The 22,048-nt window shown below is 45.0% G+C and overlaps 1 protein-coding gene across 1 annotated transcript in view; it reads left to right on the forward strand.

The window, feature by feature from the left end:
• Positions 1 to 22,048, forward strand: part of gpr158a (G protein-coupled receptor 158a) — a 150,584-nt gene that overhangs the window by 116,721 nt on the left and 11,815 nt on the right. Inside the window, exons 7-8 of the mRNA XM_034109056.2 lie at positions 613 to 851; positions 20,267 to 20,405. Of these exons, the coding sequence (XP_033964947.1) occupies positions 613 to 851; positions 20,267 to 20,405 (378 nt within the window). The remainder of the gene's footprint in view (positions 1 to 612; positions 852 to 20,266; positions 20,406 to 22,048) is intronic.

The raw sequence follows: 22,048 nt of genomic DNA on the forward strand, positions 1-22,048 counted from the left end.
AATAGAATCCTGATCAACATTGTTAAATATAGTTCCTTTGCCAGCGTCATTATAATTATATTAGTTTTTGAGCCTTCTCTTCCAGTGTAAATTAAAGAAGACAATTTGAAATTATGCTAGCTAACCTTTTTTTGTGCACCAAATTAATTCCAAACCTTGTGTTATTTTACATATAAATTATTACCCGCGATAGTTGTAAAAAAAATTATTGACTATTTTTTTCCTCATCCTTCAGAAGTCCTTTAGTCTTGAGACACATGTCGTTGATAGTAAAGCCACAAGAGGTCCTGTCATTTTAAGTTTTGGAGCAAAAGAAAAAATGACCGTCTCTTTGGTTTCAAGCTCTTGCAAAAAAATTACAGGGGTTTCACTTTGCTAGAGATAAGGCATTTTACATGTTCAACAACTGTATGATGAGATGTTTCATATACAGTAAAAACCCTAATATACAGTACAGTAACCACAGTAGGACGTCACAAGAAAATAAAATGTGCCTTTCAGAAAGCTGTGTCATTCTGCCTTTCCTATGATTCTTTCATAATGTAAATGTTATTTTGTTGCAATGTTCTTAAAGTGAGCATCTCATCACCCCCCCCCCCCCCCCCTCCTTAGGGTGTTGAAGGTGTTCCTGTCCCGTACTGCTCAGAGGATCCCCTACATGACCAGCTGGCGAGTGTTGCGTCTGCTGGGCATCATCCTACTCATCGTCTGCTGGTTCCTGGTGGCTTGGACATCTGCTGTCTGTCAGAACCCGGACAGGAAGTTGGCTCTCATCGACGTGGGCTACACGCCCGATGGGCTGCAGTTCAGCATGTGCCTGCTCGATCGCTGGGACTACATGATGGCTGTCGGTAAGCCCTGCTACTGACCTATGCCTCCACAGGGTGATGTACATTGATTTATGGAACACTGAACTCTGTGTGTTAGTGGCAAAGTGAGAAGACAAGGGTTATTCGCGGGATTCATGGCATAAAATCAGGAGGCAATTTGTTTGTTGTGATAGCATTTGGAGGTCAAAGAAAGTCAGAGGTGGGAAGTAGTGGAGTACTGTACTTAAGTACCTTTTTCTGGTAGCAGTAGGCTACTTTACCCCACTACTTGTTTGTCTGACGGCTTTTTACTTTTACTTCTTACATTTTTAACAAATACTTGTACTTTTACTTCTTACATTTACCAAACAGGCTCGTTACTTTAGTTTTAATCTGCGTTTGGTGACGTGATCATTATTATTTAGATTCATTGCGTGCAAATGAAAACATTGTAATTTTGCCGTTGTTCTGCATCAAAACATTCATTAGCTAACAATTACATTATTGTTGTATTAATATAAAGTGAGGTCAGTTACTCTATAAAACAGATGGTAGTTATGGGTACTTTTTTACTTAAAGTGGACCTATTATGCTATATTTGAAAAATATATTGTAGGGCCATACAAAACATAACAAAACATGTCTGAAGTTTTTTGCTTAAAATACCAAACAGATCACCCATGGTAGCCATGCCTCATACTGCTCATACCCCTCTATTACAGCCCTTTTCCAAACAGGCGCTGATTCTGCTTTAAATGGAACGGCTACTGTTAGCCACGCCCCTTTGTAGCGTCATGCAGCTTTCCCCTGCTAAGAGAGTTTTCTACCGGGAGAACCTCAGCTAAACGCCGCGGTGATTAAATGCCATATCCCATATTATGCTCCCAACCACTTCAAGCATTATTTCTGAAACAGTATGGAGCTCAAACCTTTCTCTCTCGCAGGGTTTACCACAAGGATATTAGGTTACACATATTCTCTCCAGTAGCAGCCTACAGCGTTAGCTCCATGGTTAGCTCTGAGTGTTAGCGTGCTTGCTAATGTAAACACAGAGCATATTACTCCCAAAACACGCCGCGCATTGTTTCTGATACAGCACATAGCTTGACATGCGCCTTATGCCATTATATCAGCGACGTGCAGTCAGGGGAGGCAAAGCCTCACCTGTCATACTCCAATGTAACGGAAAAACAACTAAAGAAAAACTAAATAGTAATAATAATAAAATGTCTCCACTGATCTGTGTTGTAAATGTGATTTATGTATGATTCCAATCGCTTTTTATAGTCAAAATCAGCAAATTTGCCGAGCTCCGCTACAACTACGGGCATACTTGCCAACCTTGAGACCTCAGAAATCGGGAGGATTTCAAAACCACCGCGGGAGGGGGGGGGGTGCTCGTGGATCGCCGGAGCTGTATTGGATTAACATTAACTACCATGCTTATTGTAGTTGTAAGTGCACTGCCTTGCGGCCTGTAGCACCATCCTTGATGGAGCATATGTGTGGGCTGGACCTGTATTTTACAGGAAAGGAGTGAGCAGAGGGTCGAGTTGTCGATTCTTGTTCTGTTTTCTGTGACTATCTTCCTCACCCTCTCAGACTTTCAGTTGCGCACGCTACTAAAGAGACGCGTTACCATGGAAACCAAACAATGGTGTAGCTGTATTAAAGTCCGAGTGGAAACAGTCCTGAGTAAATCTGATTTTGTCAGAAATTGGGAGAAATATGACCCCGGGAGGAAACCGAGAGAGGGCAATGAAATCGGGAGTCTCCCGCGAAAATCGGGAGAGTTGGCAAGTATGACTACGGGTAGCGATGAGAAATGAGGCAGGGACGAGCTCTGCCTCTCGTAAGCCCACAGTAACTGGCTGGAGCGCGGGCACTAATTTAACGCAGGCACTTATTTTGTGAGCGTGCTCAAGCCAGTTACTGTGGGGTAAGGTGAGGCACAGATGAGATAAACCTAACCCTAAACTTCATCTTCAAGTGAAAATGGGATCATCTTACTAAGAAAGAACAATCCAATATTTAGATTTTGGGTTGAACGGTCTGTTTAAAATGAATCGAAGCATCAGACTAAAAAAGCTTTTGAAAATAACCGAATATTTCGATTACGGTCAAAATATAATATTTGTAAATCTGACTCTGAAAGAGTCAGTGCCTCACCGGCCATGAACCTCACCGCACGTCACTGCATTATATGTATTATATATAACAACTTTACTCTAAGTACCTCCTGCAGACATCATGCTGAATACACAGACACACAGCTGCGAGAGGGGATTCAGCTAGACACGGACACAATAGGTTGGGACGTGTCACGTGTGCCGGAGATGATAGGTTGGGACGTGTCACGTCGGCCGGATGTCGCCAATGACGTAATAGGAGCAAACATTCTGGATCTGCTTGTTAGCACCCCCTTTTTTATTTTTTAGAGATGTGGGTATGGATGAAAAGAGAGAGGGTTTTGTTCTCATTTATAACACTCCGTTCGATGTCTCACTATGGGATGCGCCTCAACGCGTATGCAAACAGAAGCATCAATCTCATTACGCCAATCCTGATTGGCTGGTCAGGGAATCCACCCACCCTTTAAGTAGCTTGCGCTACGTCGCAGCGTCATTCAAACACCTCTTCTCGCTTCAGAGCACATCTCAAATATCAGTAGCCGGGCTAGGTTAACGGTCCACAGACTGAACCCAAGGTAACATTCGGTCGACGGGCGCTTGCCGGTTACTTTTTTTGCTTTGCAGAAGAATTGAACAAATATTAACACACCAGTTAATACTGTAATCTGCCCCGACCGTTTTTCTTTCTAAATAACGGTAAGGTTTGATTTTCTTCAAACAGTAACATACCTGTTGCTAGTTTATCCCTCCGCGCCGACACCACGGCGAGCGGGGACGGACTCTTCTCTCCCTCACACCAGAGGAGACAGAGATAAGAAAGTTATTAACACACCAGTTAATATTTTTTAAAGAAAAATCTACCCCGTCGTTTTTTCCTTTCGGAATAACGATAAGGTTGGATCTTTTTTTTCGGTTACATTACATTACATTGCATTTAGCTGACGCTTTTATCCAAAGCGACTTACAATAAGTGCGTTCCACCAACAAAATACAAACTTGAAGAAAACAGAATCATATAAGTACATCAGGTTTCATAGAGCAAAAACATGTCAAGTGCTACTCAACTGGCTTTAGGTAAGCCAGTCCTTTATTAGTATATAAGTGCTTTGTTAATAGTTCTATCACTCGAAGTGGAGTCGAAAGAGATGAGCTTTCAGTCTGCGCCGGAAGGTGTGTAAGCTATCTGCTGTCCTGATGTTAATGGGGAGCTCATTCCACCATTTTGGAGCCAGGATAGCAAACCAACGTGTTTTTGCTGATGGGAACTTGGGTCCCCTTCGCAGCGAGGGTGCAGCGAGCCGTTTTGTTGATGCAGAGCGGAGTGCACGTGCTGGGGTGTACGGTTTAACCATGTCCTGGATGTAGGAAGGGCCAGATCCATTCGCAGCATGGTACGCAAGTACCATTGTCTTGAAGTGGATTCTAGCAGTTACCGGAAGCCAGTGGAGGGAGCGGAGGAGCGGCGTGGTGTGGGAGAATTTAGGAAGGTTGAAGACCAGACGAGCCGCTGCATTCTGGATGAGCTGCAGAGGTCGGATGGCACATGCAGGTGGACCAGCCAGGAGGGAGTTGCAGTAGTCTAGGCAGTCTGAGTCGGGGAAACAACAAAGGTGCTGATGTTGATTGTTAGGTCAAGAGTGGGACAATCTTTTCCCTGAAGGAAAAGCAGTTCAGTCTTGTCAAGGTTGAGCTTGAGGTGATGAGCAGACATCCACTGAGAGATGTCAGCTAGACAAGCAGAGATGCGTGCAACGTCCTGGGTCTCTGAGCGGGGAAAGGACAGAATTAATTGGGTGTCATCAGCGTAGCAGTGGTATGAAAAACCATGCGGGCTAATGACAGATCCGAGCGAGTTTGTGTACAAGGAGAAGAGGAGGGGACCAAGAACAGAGCCCTGATGGACCCCTGTAGTTAATTGACAAGGGTCGGACTCCGACCCTCTCCAAGTAACCCTGTAGGTACGGTCTTTGAGGTATGAGGTGAGGAGGGAAAGTGCAGAGCCTGAAACTCCAAGTTCTTGAAGAGTGTGAAGGAGGATCTGATGGTTCACCGTGTTGAATGCAGCAGACAGGTCCAACAGGATGATGACAGAGGAGAGGGAGGCTGCTTTAGCCGTGTGCAGTTCCTCAGTGACAGCAAGGAGGGCCATTTCTGTGGAGTGACCTGCCTTGAAACCAGACTGGTGCGGATCCAGAAGGTTGTTCTGATGGAGATAACAGGAGAGTTGTTTAAAGACAGCGCGTTCAAGTGTTTTAGACAGGAACGGGAGGAGAGAGACAGGCCTGTAGTTTATAACATCAGACGGGTTGAGAGTGGGTTTCTGTGACGACCCCTGCCTTGTTATCTCTGGTGTGTGTATGTTCCTTTAAGGTTTTCCCTTTGGTCTATGGAGCCAAGGAAATTGGGTTTGGTCAAATCTGAGGGGGATAATAATGATATTTGCCACTACTGTCGCGAAAAAGGCCATTGGAAGGCAGACTGTCCTGCGCTTGGAGCAAAATCTGAGGGAGGAAGATATTTTGTTGGGCCTGTTGCGTTGGCTGCTCCTGTGGAAAGCTGCTGTGTTGCCGATGTGCTTACATCCCACTTAGGTGGATCTGAGGTTTTGGCATCTTATGCTCCATTTATACGAGACGGCTTGGTGTCATTGGTAGGTAGTAATGTCAGAGTTCCAATCAAAATCTTGCGAGACACAGGGGCTTTTGACTCCTATATTGTTGACTCTGTTTTGCCGCTGTCTTATGAAAGTGACACTGGTGACACCCTTCTAAGTTGGGGAATGGGATTAAAAGTTCTTCCTATTCCTGTTCATTGGATGTATATTGACTGTGGTCTTGTTAAGGGTGAGGTGGCTGTTGGTGTACGTCTAGCTTTGCCAATCGAGGGTCGAGGGGATACAGTTCATCCTGGGCAACGGTTTGGCAGGGAGCAGAGTCTGGACTGATGTTCCCCCTGTGCTTTTAGTGACTGGCGGTCCGATTGAGTCAAGGTCTGAGGAGAGCTCTACAGTGTTGGCAGACGTCACGTCCTCTTGTGTGATCACTCGTGCTATGGACAAAAACATGTTTAGAAACCAGAAGACCAAGCATTGTCCCACTAGTCAAAGTGGTCGTGGCGGCGGTGGCGTTGATGGTGGTCGTGGTGGCGGCAGCGTTGATGGTGGTCGTGGCGGCGGCAGCAGGGGTCAAGGAAGAGGCAAGGAAATGTCCTGCTATCGGTGTGAAGACCAAGGACACATGGCTCGTGACTGTGGGCATGCCAACGGCCGGAAGTGCTATTCCTGCGGTGGGCTTGGTCACATCCAGAGACGTTGCAGTAGGGTGAAATGTTACAAGTGTGGCGACATTGGCCACGTTGCGGTGCATTGCAGTAAAGCCAGTGAAACTAACTGCTACAACTGAGGAAACATGGGCCGTGACGGTAATGTATTGCCTGTCATACTGTTTGATAAATCGTTCTCGCTCTGCCCATCCTTTTAAAGTGTGCTTCTCAAGTTGTTTATCTGTGTTGCTAAAGATGTAGCTGGGTGTGGGAGGAGCGGTTGGCAGTGTGAGGGTTGTATGTTGCAATTGTTGGGTTTGTTGGAAGTGGGGTGCCTTATGTCTTGTATTTTTGTTGTTCATTACTGGTGTTTTTTTTGTTTTGTCAGGGTTGGTGTGCCGGTGGTCCTGGGGACACCGACTTTAAGGGGGGGGGTGTGACGACCCCTGCCTTGTTATCTCTGGTGTGTGTATGTTCCTTTAAGGTTTTCCCTTTGGTCTATCAGCTGGGATTGAGGACACCTGGCGGCTGGAGTTAGCCGGATAAAGGACCAGGCCGGATCTCGCTCTCTCGCTCTCTCTCTCTGGCAGGAGGACGCAACGCGAAGAGCAGACACGACCAGCTGACCTCTTGTTTCGTCGTTTGTTTCACCTGATTGTGTCCTTCAGCAGCAGTGAATAAACTCTTTTTCTATTCACGCCCTCGTTTTCTGTCGCGCGTTTGTTGTGGCTGAGAGCCAAGCGATGACATTTAGGAGAGGGTTTACTCTTGCCTCCTTGAGACTGTTTGGAAAGTGACCAGAAGTTAGAGAAGTGTTGATGAAATGGGTGAGAATCGGTAGAATATCAGGAGCGATAGTCTGAAGGAGGTTTGAAGGGATAGGGTCCAGAGGGCGGGCAGAGGTAACGAGGGTAAGAACCTCACTTGGAGAGAGAGGGGAAAAGGAGGTCAGTGTGTGGGTGAAAGGAGGGTCTGGTGACCCAGCAGTGAGTAAAGGTGAGTCAGAAAAAGAAGAGCGAATATCATCAACCTTTTTTTCAAAGTGGTTAACAAAGTCGCTTGACAGATGGGAGGAGGGGGAAGGGGCTTTGGGGGGGTCCAAGAGGGTGGAGAAGATGGAAAATAGTTTTTTAGGATTTCTAATAGGAAGATTGGATCTTATCTTGAACGTAAGTGTTTTTTGCGTGAGAGATCGAAGCAGAGAAAGAGGAGAGGAGAGCCTGATAGGTTAGGAGGTCGTCATGGTGTTTGGATTTCCACCGTTTCCGCTCTGCTGCCCTAAGGACGGTTCTATTAGCACGCAGTGCGTCATTTAGCCAGGGAGCAGGAGGGGACTGACGAGCCTGCCGAGATGTGAGAGGACAGAGAGAGTCCAGAGAGGATGAGAGAGTAGAGAGGAGAGTTTCCGCAGGAGTTGGAACGAGTCAGAGGAAGGTAGGGCTGAGAGCACCGATGAGGCAAAGATAGAGGGGGAGAGGGAACGAAGGTTACGGCGGACAGGTGCAGGATGAGAAGAGATTAGTTTGTTATGTTTGGAAAGGGGTAGAGAGAATGAAATGAAGAAGTGATCGAATGTGTGGAGCGGGTTTACAGAGAGGTTAGAAGTAGTGCAGTTCCTTGAGAATATGAGATCAAGGACATTGCCAGCTTTATGGGTTGGTGGGGACGGAGACAGTGAGAAAGCAAAGGCGGTTAACAGAGATGTTAGTTCGTCTATCTTCCCTGTCTGGAGGTTGAAGTCTCCGAGAAGTACAGCGGGAGGGCCAGTTTCAGGGATGTGTGAGAGGAGATTATCTAATTCCTCCAAGAAGTCCCCCAAGGCGCCTGGTGGACGGTAGAGAACAACAATGGTTAATTGTATAGGATGGGTTACTGTGACGGCATGGAATTCAAAGGTGGAAGGAGCGAAGTTAGGTAGCTTGAAGAGGGAAAAGCTCCATTTGGGAGAGAGCAGGAGACCAGTGCCACCTCCTCTGCCAGTGGGTCTGGGTGTATGGGAGAAGGAATATGCTGTGGAGAGAGCTGCTGGGGTGGATGTGTTGGATGGAGTAATCCACATCTCAGTGAGAGCAAGGAAATCCAGAGACTGCAGGGAAGCGTAGCCAGAGATGAAGTCAGCCTTAGGAACAGCTGACTGGCAGTTCCACAGGCCGCCTGGAGCTAGATGTTGGATGTCAGTGGAGCATGTGGGATAGACGAGAGCAGGCCGGTTATATCAATTACGAGATACACAGGGCCAGTGATAATTGCGAGAAGACACATAAACAGGAATGGAGAAAATACACATGATTATAGCCTGAGGGGCTAAACAACCAAATAAAATAAAACACCAGCGATACTTAGCTCAATCAAAGTAAGATTTGCCTCCTCTTTGCCACCCTCGTGACTCCAGCAGGACTCCTTTGTCTTTGTCAGTCTTACTCCAGCAGGACTCCTTTGTCTTTGTCAGTCTTCGTCTATCTGACGCTGAAGCTGACGCTCCAGGAAAGTGCTACCTAAAATGTACACCTGATTTCTGAGTTCTATCAGCTGTGGGGCCACGTCCCTTTAATTAGTTAACTCTCTGCAGCTGGTGGCCCTCAAAAGGAAATATAGACTGGCTCCCTCCTGAGTTGTTATTGTCTTTTCAGTGGCCCAATGGTTTTACAATTACATTAAACCCTAAGTTAGAAAGTTATGAGTTTAACCCTTAATACAGTTACACCTACTCAATAAAGCTCTTAGTATTCTACAAATGTTTAAATCAAAGTTAACCCTAGCAGTCAGTTAGTTCAGTTTTAAGGTTTCAGTCAAATTACTTGTTCCAAGTTTCTGCCTGACAGATACTGTAGCGGTTTTGAGATTTAAAATCACAATTTCAGTCAGATCAACTACAGAGCATTTATACAGAGTACACACACTGAAACAGAGAAGTCTAAAAACAGAATGTTACTCACACAATTCTAGAAGTCACCAGTTGTTATCCTGTCAAAATCGAGTTGCACACATACCTGTTACTAGCTTGTCCCTCCGCGCCGACACCCCGGCAAACGAGGATGGACCCTTCTCTCCCTCACACCAGAGGAGTCGGAGGCTCGGCTCTGCGGTTGCGGGTTTAAGATCTCGGGCACGGACTCACACCAGGTCTGCTCGTCCTGCCTTGGGCTGGAACACGCCCAGGAAGCTATCGATACCCCTGGTTCGTGCTGGCATTGTGCCCGCTTCACCATCAAGAGCCTCCTTCGACGGCTAGCGCGCCAAGCTAGCCTGTCGGGACGGGACCCATTCATATCCATTGATTCGCCGGCCGGCAATCGGGACATGGTAGCGACCGCCGCGGAGATTGAGCCCCGCGCTGTGTCAGGCTGGGGCTCAACAACGACGGTAGCCGCGGAATCAGAGCCCCACGCCGTGTCAGGCTGGGGCCCGGTGGCGGCAAGAGCGGCGAGAGCGGAGCCCCGCGCTGTGTCAAGCTGGGGCTCCCAACTGGACCTCACCGTGGTTCCACCCGCGTGGTTCCTCTTATCCGACTCGGATGAGCACGAAGATGACATCTTCGTTTCATCTGCCCAGGCTGCCAAGCCGGAGGTGATGTCCGCTCCCCCGGGCGAAAGCACACCAGCTTCGCCCTGCCTCAGTATGGACTTGCAGGCTGTGTGCCAACGCGCTGCGTCCAGGCTGGACATCCCCTAGCCTGAAGTGGCCAAGGAGACCTCCAGATCTCGCTATGAGGGGAAGAACTTGCCCCAAGAGGCGAGGATGAAGAAGCAGCTTCTCCCTTTCCAAAGATGCTGGACGAGGTGTCGGTCTCGTGGAGAGACCGCCCTTTCAGCAACAAGGCCCCAATCCAGGGGCCCTCCTCTTTGGACTGTGTTGGCATGGAGAAGCTCGGCCTGCTCTGCATGCCGCCCATGGAACCGCTGGTGGCAGCCCACCTCCAACCGCGGCTGGCTTCGGCACCGAGCAGGAACCCCACGCTACCGGCAAAGGCAGACCGCTTCCAGTCAGCAATGACCGAACGAGCCTATATATTACTGGGGCTCATGGCGTCAGCCGTCCTGGTGGTATGACTGGGACGCTTAATAATAATAATAATAATTCCTTACATTTATTATAGCGCTTTTCCAGATGCTCAAAGCGCTTTACAAATACACATTACACATATCATACATGCAATGGTCACCACTGTGGACAATACCCACAGGAGCAAGTTCAGGTGAAGTGTCTTGCCCAAGGACACAACGGCTTTACAGACGCAGCAGCGGCGGGTTTCAACTAGGGGTGGGCGATATGACGATATATATCGTCGTGACGATATTAGGTCTCCACGATATGCTTTTTCAGAGATATCGTCCTATCGTGATAAAAAATTGAAAAAAAAATTGAAAAAAAAAAAATAGCGGGAGGGGAAGAGGCTCTCCGTAGGGGGCTATGACAGCGGACGGAGAGCCTCTTCCCCTCCCGCTCCCCCAGCCTCACCTACTGATTTTAATTTCACCATATATCAAACCCGATCGATTTCACAATGTCAGCGCACCTCTGCTTTCGTTCAGTCCGAGTTGTTTGACACGCTCCCAAAGTCCCCGCCCCCTTTCTTTGCAGCGAGCAACCATAGGGCAGGCATTTCATAAAGGGGCTCCTTATGAAAAGACTAGCAAACGGTGGAAAGACATAACTGACGCTGTGGCGTTTTATGTTTTTCCCTTCAGTTATGCTAAAGTCTTTTATTACACTTCAAGTCTACTCTAAAGTTTACATTTTAATTGTTTGGCACTGATTTTTCCTCATTGATGTTTTATGTTTTACTTAGTTATGTTTTACCCTCCTTTTCATGTTTATTGATGTTCACTGCTCACTTGTTCATTCAGGGATTCATTTCTGAAATAAAACCAGCTTGAAATGCTATTTTGGTCTGTTACTCCTTTTTGCTTTAGTTTCTGTTACCTTGTAGGTGCTTGTACTGTTAAGTAACTTGAAAAATAACCATAATAACTGACATGAAAAAATATCGTGATATATATCGTCTATCGTGATACTGCCTGAAAATATCGTGATAACATATTTTTCAATATCGCCCACCCCTAGTTTCAATCCTTGATCTGATGACCGTCCATCTTCACGCCTCGAAGTCATCAAGGTGCTCGAAGTCATCAAGGCGCTTTTACAAGTACACATTAGTATCATACATGTACTGTGGACAATACCCACAGGAGCAAATTCGGGTGAAGTGTCTTGCCCAAGGACACAACGGCCTGACACATGAGGGAGTTTCAGCGCTGGGTAGCTGCCCTCAGACTGGACCCCGTGCGTCATGGCGCGCAGAGAGTGATGGTCACTATGAAATGCATAATGGCACTGCGCCACTAGCTGCACCCGACTTTTCTTGTACGGGGCGTGCCTATGGGTGCTGTCCTATCGCGGAAGGTGGTCACCACAGACACATGTCTGACGGGCTGGGGGGGTATATACGAAGGTCGACCTGTGAGGGGTCTCTGGAGCAGAGACCTCCAACGGTCACATATAAATTATCTGGAGCTTTTAGCGGTGTTCCTCACCCTGAAACGCTTTCTGCCTTTTCTCAGAGGACTTCATGTCCTCGTGAGGACAGACAACACGTAAGGGATAATGTGCCCATAATGACCAAGTCGCTGCACATTATCCCGCTTATTACATGGCCACATTCTCAACAAAGTAACGTTATGACTCCCAATATTAATTGAAATGCTTTTATGGATTTAGAAAATGATTTTATTGATTTAAAAAATAGTTTTATGTATTGATTTAAATTGACATGCATCCGCGAAGAAAAATAGTCCGATGTTACTGTTTGAACTAACGTAGCAACGGCAGGAACTGCTTCGATAGCGTTTTTGAGGAGCTTTCTGATTACAGATTTGAAAACATCGCTGCTTGCTTTAAAAGTAGCACAATTCATTATGTCAAACCTTGGAAAGTATCTCGATATCCCTGCCCTAATGCCAAAGTAACTGCACACTGTATGTTTTGCCATTTGATGTCTATGTCTGGACCGCTGCGTAAAAAGGAGGGTTTCTGCCCGTTACTTCTCCGCTGTTTTCTTGTCCCTCTTGTCTTTTTCTTTTCTTCACTGGGGACTCATCAGCCACTAACCATTACTCCAAATTACTGTGCTCTCCAAATATATTAAAATGAATGTTAAAATCCTCCATGTTGCTATCACACGCCAGCGGAAAACTAAAGACAATCAGACAGTTTGCTTGCTTTTCAAACTGTTACATTTGAAAAACAGTGAGAGCGTCTCTTGTCAGTTTGAAAAGCCAACGGTAGGAACTGCTTGCGTTTTTGAGGAGCTTTTTGATTACAGATTTGAAAACATCGCTCCTTGCTTTAAAAGTAGCACAATTCATGATGTCAAACCTTGGAAAGTATCTAGATATCCCTGCCCTAATGACAAAGTAACTGGCAAGTGAATATGTGTCGCCGTTTGATGTCTATGTCTGGACCGCTGCGTAAAAAGGAGGGTTTGTGCCCCGTTACTTCTCCGCTGTTTTTCTTGTCCCAGTTCGAAAAGCAAACTGCATGCAGTTTGCTTTTCGGCCCAACTGTATACAGTTAAATCGACCGGACTTCTTTCTGAAGATGTGAGCGTCCTTAACAACGGTCAATAAGTCCTTGACAGCGGTCTGTCTGTTCGGTATTAACAACGTGTCACGTGTTCTGAATTGACCAATCAGAATCGAGTATTCAACTAAGCCATGTAATAAGACCACAATATCATATATAAACCGCCAAGAGGGTTTACGTTCTCTCCAGTTACACATGCTGGCACGCAAACTGATCTTATGGAGTCTCCTCTCACTGAGAGCGACGCACGTACCAGGAGTGATGAACCTCGGGGCAGATCTGCTGTCCAGAGGTGCACCACTATATGCAGACTGGACTCTACATCCAATAATTGTGAGTCAGCTGTGGGTGCGTTACGGCCGGGCCGCGGTGGATCTGTTCGCATCAAAAGAAAACGCTCAATGTCAGCTGTTCTTTTCAATGCGCGATTTAAACGCACCGTTAGGCGTGGACGCGCTCGCGCACGTTTGGCCTCCGGTCCTTCTGTACGCGTTCCCACCCCTGGCTCTGATACCCCCAACTCTGGCCAGAGAGAGAGAACAACGCCACACACTGATCCTAATAGCTCCGCACTGGCCTGCAATGTACTGGCTGGCGGAGATATATCAGCTGCTGTGCGGGCAGCCGTGGCAGCTCCCGCTACGCAGGGACATACTGTCTCAGGCGGGGGGGGATGATTTTTCACCCACACCCAGAGCACTTGGCACTAGTATGGGCCTGGCCCGTGAGTGGTACAACCTGAATACAGTGGGACTCCCTCAGAAGGTGATAAACACTATTCAGAGTGCAAGAGCTTCCTCCACCAGGTCCCTCTATGACTGTAAGTGGAGGGTGTTTGAGGAGTGGTGCCTTCAAAAAGGACACATCTCTTTTCAATGTCCTGTTGGGGTGATTCTATCATTTCTACAGGACCTGATTGATAAACACAGAGATTTCTCTACGATCAAAGTGTACCTGGCTGCTATTGCTGCATGCCATGTGGGCTTTGAGGGAAAGACGGCTAGCCAACATCCCTTGGTCTGCCGTTTTATGAAAGGGGTCGGCAGGCTCCTCCCTGTTTCCAGGTCACTGGTGCCCTTATGGGACTTGGCAGTAGTTTTAGATGGGCTCACTCGACTTCCATTTGAACCCCTGGAAGAAGCTGACATGAAACACCTGTCACTGAAGACAGTGTTGTTAGTGGCTCTGGCATCTGCCAAGCGAGTCAGTGACATTCATGCGCTCTCTGTACATCCTTCATGCACTCAGTTTGCCCCGGGGCAAACGAGAGTGTTGCTGAAGCCCAACCCTGCCTTTGTACCCAAGGTGGTTGGCTCATGTACCCAAGGTGGTTGGCTCATGTACCCAGGGGCGGATCTAGACAAATATTCATGGGGTGGCAAGAGGGTGGCAGGAGATTTTGGGGGGTGGCATCCCCTGACAGACGTATATGCTGATTTAAATCGCAATCATATCAATCAATTAGGGGTGTAACGGTACACGTACCCGTACTGAAATTATTCGGTACGGGCCCTTCGGTTCGGTACAGGTGTGTACCGAAGTGTACCGAACGAATATAGCGTTAAACGTAAAAAATTGAGAACATGAACAACTTTCTGGAAGTAATCTATATGTGACCCGCTCTATCGAAATCAGTCGGAAGTCGCAACGGCTCATTTCAGAATAAACGTGGATTTACGTAAAAATCTATTTTTTCAGGGTTCGGGTGTTTTGTTTGATTTTAAACAAACCAAGTCTTGGCTTTCAGAATATGAAACTTTTATTTCCAAAATCACACGATAAGTACATTTTTGAAGCTTGTGAAGGGACGAAGACAGGCACCTCTCACTCGCACTCTGCTCTTCCAGCAGCGCCGCCCCCCTCCCTCCGGCTGACATTATGAACGTAAGAGTAAAGTAATCATAGATAACACGGCAGGATCCTTTACAGTTTGTTTTCATCTGATTTAAATTAAACAGAGTCTTGGCTTTCAGAATATTAAACTTGTTTCGGCAAATTCAGATGATAAATATAACTTTGAAGCTTGTAACGGCATAATTACAAGCGGGGAACGGAGTAATTTAACGCCACAGCAGGCACAACAACAGCCGGTGTTTCTCGTGAGGGTTTTCCCCGGGAAACAAACACAATACACACAAACGCAAAAATACACAAACACACACACGCACACACGTATACACACACACTCGCGAGCTTCCCCTCCAAACGAAAATATCTTCCCTCCGTAGTATTTTGATCATTTGCTCCACTAATAATCAATCAGATCGATGGATTCCAGAGAAGAGGAAACTTTAAAGGCCTTTTTCTCAAAATGAGGACTCTGTGACAGTCATTATATAATGTGACATATTTCGCTTAATATTTGGAGTACAAAAACAATCATGATATCATTAGAAAGCTAGGAATCTCCTCTTTCCAACCGTGTATACAACTCAAAATGTGTCTTCGGGTCAATGCGACTGATTTCGATGGAGCAGGTCACATATCATTTAATTTCATTGGACGAGAGGCATACTATGAGAGCAGGTCACAGGAATGCGTTCAAATGTAGTCAGTAATTTGAGGAACTGTCGAAATGGCGAACGCAGATAAAGTTGAGCTGAAAATCCTCCAGCATCATTGAAGTCTCCGGTTTGGGAACATTTTGGTTTCGCAGTTACGTACAAGGATGACGGACAAAGACAGGTGGACCGAACCAAAGTTGTTTGTCGGCATTGTTCAACTAACATTGGTTACGCGGCTGGCAATACATCACACTCATTTGAAAAGGCATCACCCGAATGTGAATATCACCGGTACCAAATGAAAAAAGACTGAAGTGGAAAACCCAACTCCCACTAGCATGTAAGCCTCCACCACTCGCAGAAAGTTCAGACCGAGCCAAAGCTATTACAAACGGCAAATATCCTTATGTTGCCATGGTAGCAAAGCGCTACCTGGCTGTATCTGCTACCTCTGTCCCTAGCGAGAGGGTGTTCTCCACAGCAGGAGACATTGTTAGTGCCAGCAGATCTGCCCTTTCGGCAAGCAATGTGGACAAGTTCATCTTTCTTTAAACAACATGAAAATACAATGACAAGCAAGTCCTAATGTCAAGTTGGCTGCTTAGGTACTAGTACAGTTCAAATACAGATTATTTCAGTTCATCGAAATGCTGCACCTTAATGTTTATTTTACTATATTTTGTATTTATTTGAATACATTAGTCACAGTTTAATAATAATTTAAAAAAAATATTTAATGTTTTGTGATAATTTTTTCTGCTGTACCGAAAACGTACCGAATTGAACTGTGACCTAAAAACGAGGTATGTACCGAACCGAAATGTTTGTAAACCGTTACACCCCTACAATCAATTTTAACTTGGAAAGCCACAATATTAATATTTTAAATCAATCACATAGGTGATATTATTGTGGCACTTCAGTAAAGCCTTACATATAAGGTGGCAGACGTAATTTAATGAATTTTAACTGAACAATAACTGAATGAGTTTGTCTCACTCTTAGACCAGCAGGGGTACCAACTCTATGCAGACTGCTGCAATAAGTACATTAATAAACTGTCTCATCGATGTTTGTCTGAATGAATATGATACTATTAACAATCATATTATTCCTATCAGCTGTCAATCACTGTTAATAAATAATAATAATAATAATAATAATAATAATAATAATAATAATAGATTTAATTTGTTAGCGTTTTTACAGGTGCTCAAAGACGTTTTACAGATATAGTGAAGAACTGTTATGATTCACATATTCATTTATTATTGAATAAACTATATTTTTTGGAGGAGTTAATGATGAATGTTCATCAAGATGCTTGCTCACCCTCCTTCAAATTTGAAAAACAAGTAATTATATAATTATTGATATACAGTTACAACCTTGACTTTACATCAGAAAGAACAAACATTAAAGAAGTGACTAACTGCATCAGTTAGGGTTAAAAAACGTGTATTAAGCTAAAACATCGCTGCAGTTATTATCCAGTGGAAGGTCCTTACCCACTGGCCTAGTTAAATCAAAGTGGTTACTTTCTGTTGGCTGGGCAGTGTAGTTTTACACACCGTCTTATTTTACTTTCTCAGGACTTTCTCAGAAAAAAATATATACACGCATACAAGGTCATCATCTTAACAGTTTGTTATTCTCATCGAGTCATCCGTGAGCAGAGCATCAAGTTGGCATGTCTATTACAGCTGAATGCAGCGATTACTATTTTGTTCAGCAAAACGCCTCACAAACTTATTAAGATCAACAGCTGTAGTGCGTTTTGATTCAATGCTGAGTACAGCCAAACTTGACATTCTCTTCTCTGTCATTGTAGACCGCAACTACCTCATTCCTTCAGTGCTTGGGTCCGAACGAAAGGCTTCTCGTTTTGCACCGTTCCCCCGTTCAAGTGAATTCGCCACCAATCATATTTCCACTCTCGCGCCAGGACCGGGGGAGGGGTTACATGACGTGCATCTGGTGGTGCATTCACTTGCACTCGGACATTAGAGACTTTCTCTCATAAATGTCCGATGAGCCACAACTTTTCTTTCAAAACAAAGATGCCAACTGGGGTGGCAGCTGGGGTGGCAAGGCTATTGTTTAGGGTGGCAGTTGCCACCCCATGCCACCCCGGTAGATCCGCCCCTGCATGTACCCCCATTGACATTGAGGCATTTCTTCCGCCACTGTGTTCCTCTGAGGAACAGCGGCCAAATTTGCTGTGCCCAGTCCGTGCTTTACCCACCTATATGGACAGGTCAAAAGAGTGTTGATGCAATGACCAACTCTTTGTATCCTGGGCTAACCCTCATAAGGGCAAGCCCGTTACCAGGCAACAGCTCTCCCACTGGATTGTGGAAGCGATTGCTCTGGCTTATACGAGTCAGGGTGTGCAGGCACCAACGGGCCTGCGTGCTCATTCTACTCGTGGACTGGCTACATCCTGGGCTTTGTTCAAGGGTGTTTCCATCCAAGACATTTGTGCAGCAGCGAGCTGGTCCTCACCGCTCACTTTTGTCCGCTTTTACAGGCTAGATGTCTCTGCTCCAAGTGTGGCCCCGTGTTGAGACAGGGTTCTACCTGTTAAGTTCTGGTTGTTTTGGTGATTTTCGAGATAAGCATGTCTCGCAATACGGGAGTTTCAATATCCCATAGTGAAACATCGAACGGAGTGTTATGAATGAGAACTATAGGTTACTTACGTAACCCCAGTTCTCAGAGTAACATGAAGTGAGATGTCTCACCAGACGGTCCTCCTTGCTATGGTGAAGCGAGAAGAGGTGCTTATTTTGAATGACGCTGCGACGTAGCGCAAGCTACTTAAAGGGTGGGTGGATTCCCTGATGTAGACGTCAATCAGGATTGGCGTAATGAGATTGATGCTTCTGTTGGCATACACGTTGAGGCGCATCCCATAGTGAGACATCTCACTTCATGTTGCTCTGAGGACTGGGGTTACGTAAGTAACCTATAGTTTTCGGACACTTTGTGAGTTCCCTGACACACCGGGGACACATTTATGTATAAAATACATCAAAAAGTGCATTTTACATAATAGGTCCCTGTGAAGCTGACCGTTGAGCGGCCCAGACCAAGCAAGGAGGCAGAGGCAGAACGTCCAAAATACAACCCGTGTGGGCATTTATTACATCATAAACATATGACACAGCCTCAATCTGCTGCCCACGTGAACACAGTCACCAGCCACCACAAGGATCTCACACACTATACTAGCCTCAAAACAGACAGGGCAACAGAGCCTAAATACAGACACACACACACACACTAATCAGCCATTAGACACAGGTGGGGGGGAGGAGACAACATAGGGCACCAGGTGCACACAATCAGCAGTAACATGGGGAAAGGGGAACACTTTTCAAAACAAAACCAGCAAACAGAGACAGACAAACTAAAACACAGACAGATGCACACACTACACTTCGCCACCAACGAAGCTACACAATCCGTAACGGAGGCCGAGATCTATGGCCCCAGATATCACCTCCGTTACAGTCCCCTTTAAGTACATTTCGAAGCCCATACTTCTTTAATTTTACTTGAGTAAAGAAGTTTAGTCAGTACTTTACTTTTACCAGAGTAATTTTAAACACGAGTATCTGTACTTCTACTTGAGTAAAGGATGTATTTACTTTTGCCATCTCTGAAGAAAGTGAGGAAGATAGGTTGGGTGAGAAAAACAGTTTGTCTCCATTTACATTAGTGAAATGCTCATTTGTTTTCCAAAAGTAGACATTATTCCTCTCAGACAGGGCTTCATTTTTGGACGTATTCCTGTTGTGCAGAGGGCAACCAGCAGCCTATAAAGGTAGCTGAGAAATCAAACAATCTCAGAGGGGGGGCAGCATCTTGCCTTGAGGAAATCTGCATGCTGTTTTACATCTGCTGACTCAGGCTTGAATGAGTAAGAACCATTGTTCTTTCTTAATTCAGGGAAAACAGATCGACCTCCAGCAGAGACAACATGCTGTGATACTGTATACTGAATGCACATTTTCATTTGGATTATAAGTGGGTAAAAATAGGGAGGGGCGAGTCAGCTCTGACGTCACCTACATAGTGTAAGGCTCATAAATTGAAAACACACACACCACTCGCATGCAATACAATAAGAAAACTACCTTCATTCCAATCAGGATTTATTATTTAGCCAAAGCAATCATATATAAACTGCAATTTCAGCATTACAGAGGTGTTTGTTAAATCTGGAATATTAGATAGCATTTAATTACATTTCTCTCAAATTCTTGCAGACTCTACAGCATTGTTTTATATGCACTGTGAAAGTTTCCTTTTGGTCAAGTTGTTTATTCTTTGTACAATAATGTCATAAGGCACCATTCATTAAGGCATGTTTCCCTTATTGGAAAAATGATAATGAAGGAGGAAAGAGAGATTTCTTCTCTTTCTTTTAAAAATGCTGAATCTGTAACCCATATTGGCAGACGCACTGCCGATCTCCTTTCATTCAATTTAGATATTGTCTTCTCATGCTGTCACAAATAACACATTCAATTTCATCTAATGCTATCTATTGTTCCTGTTCTGAGGAATAATGTTGGTGTGAATCATTCCCAGTAGTTCAAGCACACAACACAATAAATGTGATAACAATGGCAACAGGTTTTCATGGAAAAAGCTCTGTGTTTATTGCTGTGGAGTTTGCTACCTAGGTGACATTACATGGGGTTGCCATGGAGGTGCATAGGGATTCATTTATTGTCCAGAGAATACATCCACAGCTGTTACTAATGAGTATGATAGCCTTTGTTAAACCGGACCTTTTCTTACCTGTGTTGTACAACAGCTTGCACTAGCTCAATGAGAGCACTGAAATGTGAAGTGGCTGATTCGTTTGTTGTATGTTACTTTATTTTTGGGCCTACAAAGCCTGTCAAATGCATTAAATGTATTTGTTCAATGTGTTCACGATATATTTTTCTATCTTGCTTTACAGCTGAGTTCCTCTTCCTGCTGTGGGCAGTATATCTGTGTTACGCTGTGAGGACGGTGCCCTCTGCATTCCACGAACCTCGCTACATGGCCATCGCTGTTCACAACGAACTTGTCCTGACGGCAATATTCTATGTCATCAGGTGAGAATTCTTCCTCCCTGTCATTTAGATTTTCTTAGCAGATATATGTGGTGGCATGAATATAAGATATTCTTAAAAATCTTAAAATCTACCTCTATCTATCTAAAAAAACATTACATTCATTTGAATTCCTGGCACTATCTTTATATTCTGGTGCAGTAATCCCCGCCCCTCTGGGGATAAGAGGAAGATAAAACAACCATTATCACGAATAAAAGCCTCTTCATTAACATACAGATGCTGTCACTTACATTCACAACATGTTCCACATTTACTAGCTCCATATTTTATATTAGAGTCTTTGATTGCCCTCCACTGCTGTCATTTTGACATTTATGTCCTCCAGTAGATTGTCTAATTTCCATCACATGCGGGCTACCGCTCGACCCCTCTGTTCATCTAGGATTGTGTTATCATTGTGGTGAAATCTCCCCCCTCCCTCCAGTCTACACGTCAAATAGCTGCACCGTGCAGATTATATATTAGATGTTTTAGCTGACACCACCACAGCCAATCCTAGCTGGAGTCCCCCTAATTGAGAGCTTAGCTGTCACGATATTCATGTTATGTCACGTTTTTTATGTCTAGGTTTGGGTGTTTCCCTGTTTTTAGTCTTGTCTCTTCCTGTGTTCAGTGTTGGTTCGTCTTTTGTTTGTGACCGAGTTCACCGTGTTTTGTTTGTCCATGTTATATGTTAAGATAAGAGCCCTTGAAATAAAGGTATTATCAGTGTTATCTGCGTTTGGGTCCTACCTGCTTCACTCCTCGTATCATTAGCTCCATCACATTATTCACTAATGAACCATTTCAGAATGATTTATGTATTTCAAGACAGAATAAATAGCTTCAATTATTGTCAGCCACATTCCAGTTATAAAAATAAAATCAATTACCAAGAAAGTGTGCATCATTGACGTATATTTGACAGTTTCTCTGGAGAAATCTGAGACTTTTTAACAGTTTTGATGGTATTTAAACATCTGGCTCTTTGTGATTATTTTGCCAACCTCTTTGATCGGCCACTACAGCCTTGTTGTGAGGCTTTGCTATGCGGAAAATGGCCCAATAATACCCCTTATAAATTGGAAAGTTGCCTGATTTGCTAGTTATTCCAACTGGCTGCCACCCGAGACCACAGCGTACATAGGGGCTTGTTAAAGGCATCTGGCAGCCATTTTTGTTACTCACAAAACCTGCTATTTGATCCCTCAGTGACCAGTTACAGCTCAGGCTTCTTTGTTTGATGTGATAGTCATCAGATTTTAGCCAGGTCCAGGTGGGAGAAACTGAAGAGAACATAAAAGCTTGAGGTCGAATCGTGAGTGATGGGGAGTGTTTCAGTAAAGCGCTGGCTGCGAGCAGACAGCATGCCAAGATTGTTAAATCCTCATCTGCACCGAAACTCCTTACAAAACATGAATGAGGGATGACTTCAAAGCTTTTGGACATTTCATCTGCTGGACCTTTGCCTTCATTCATGCCTCACAGCTATTACCACATTACTATTTCTTAATTAGCCATTTACCAACTAACCACTGTAATGATAATGCTAGATGACATTTGCTTGGAGAGAAGCACTCTGGTGGTATATGGAATCATTATCTGACGGGACATACCTTCATGTTTTTGCCGTGCATGTGGTA

This window comes from Pseudochaenichthys georgianus, chromosome 20 (assembly GCF_902827115.2).
Source record: "Pseudochaenichthys georgianus chromosome 20, fPseGeo1.2, whole genome shotgun sequence".
Classification (NCBI taxonomy): domain Eukaryota; kingdom Metazoa; phylum Chordata; class Actinopteri; order Perciformes; family Channichthyidae; genus Pseudochaenichthys; species Pseudochaenichthys georgianus.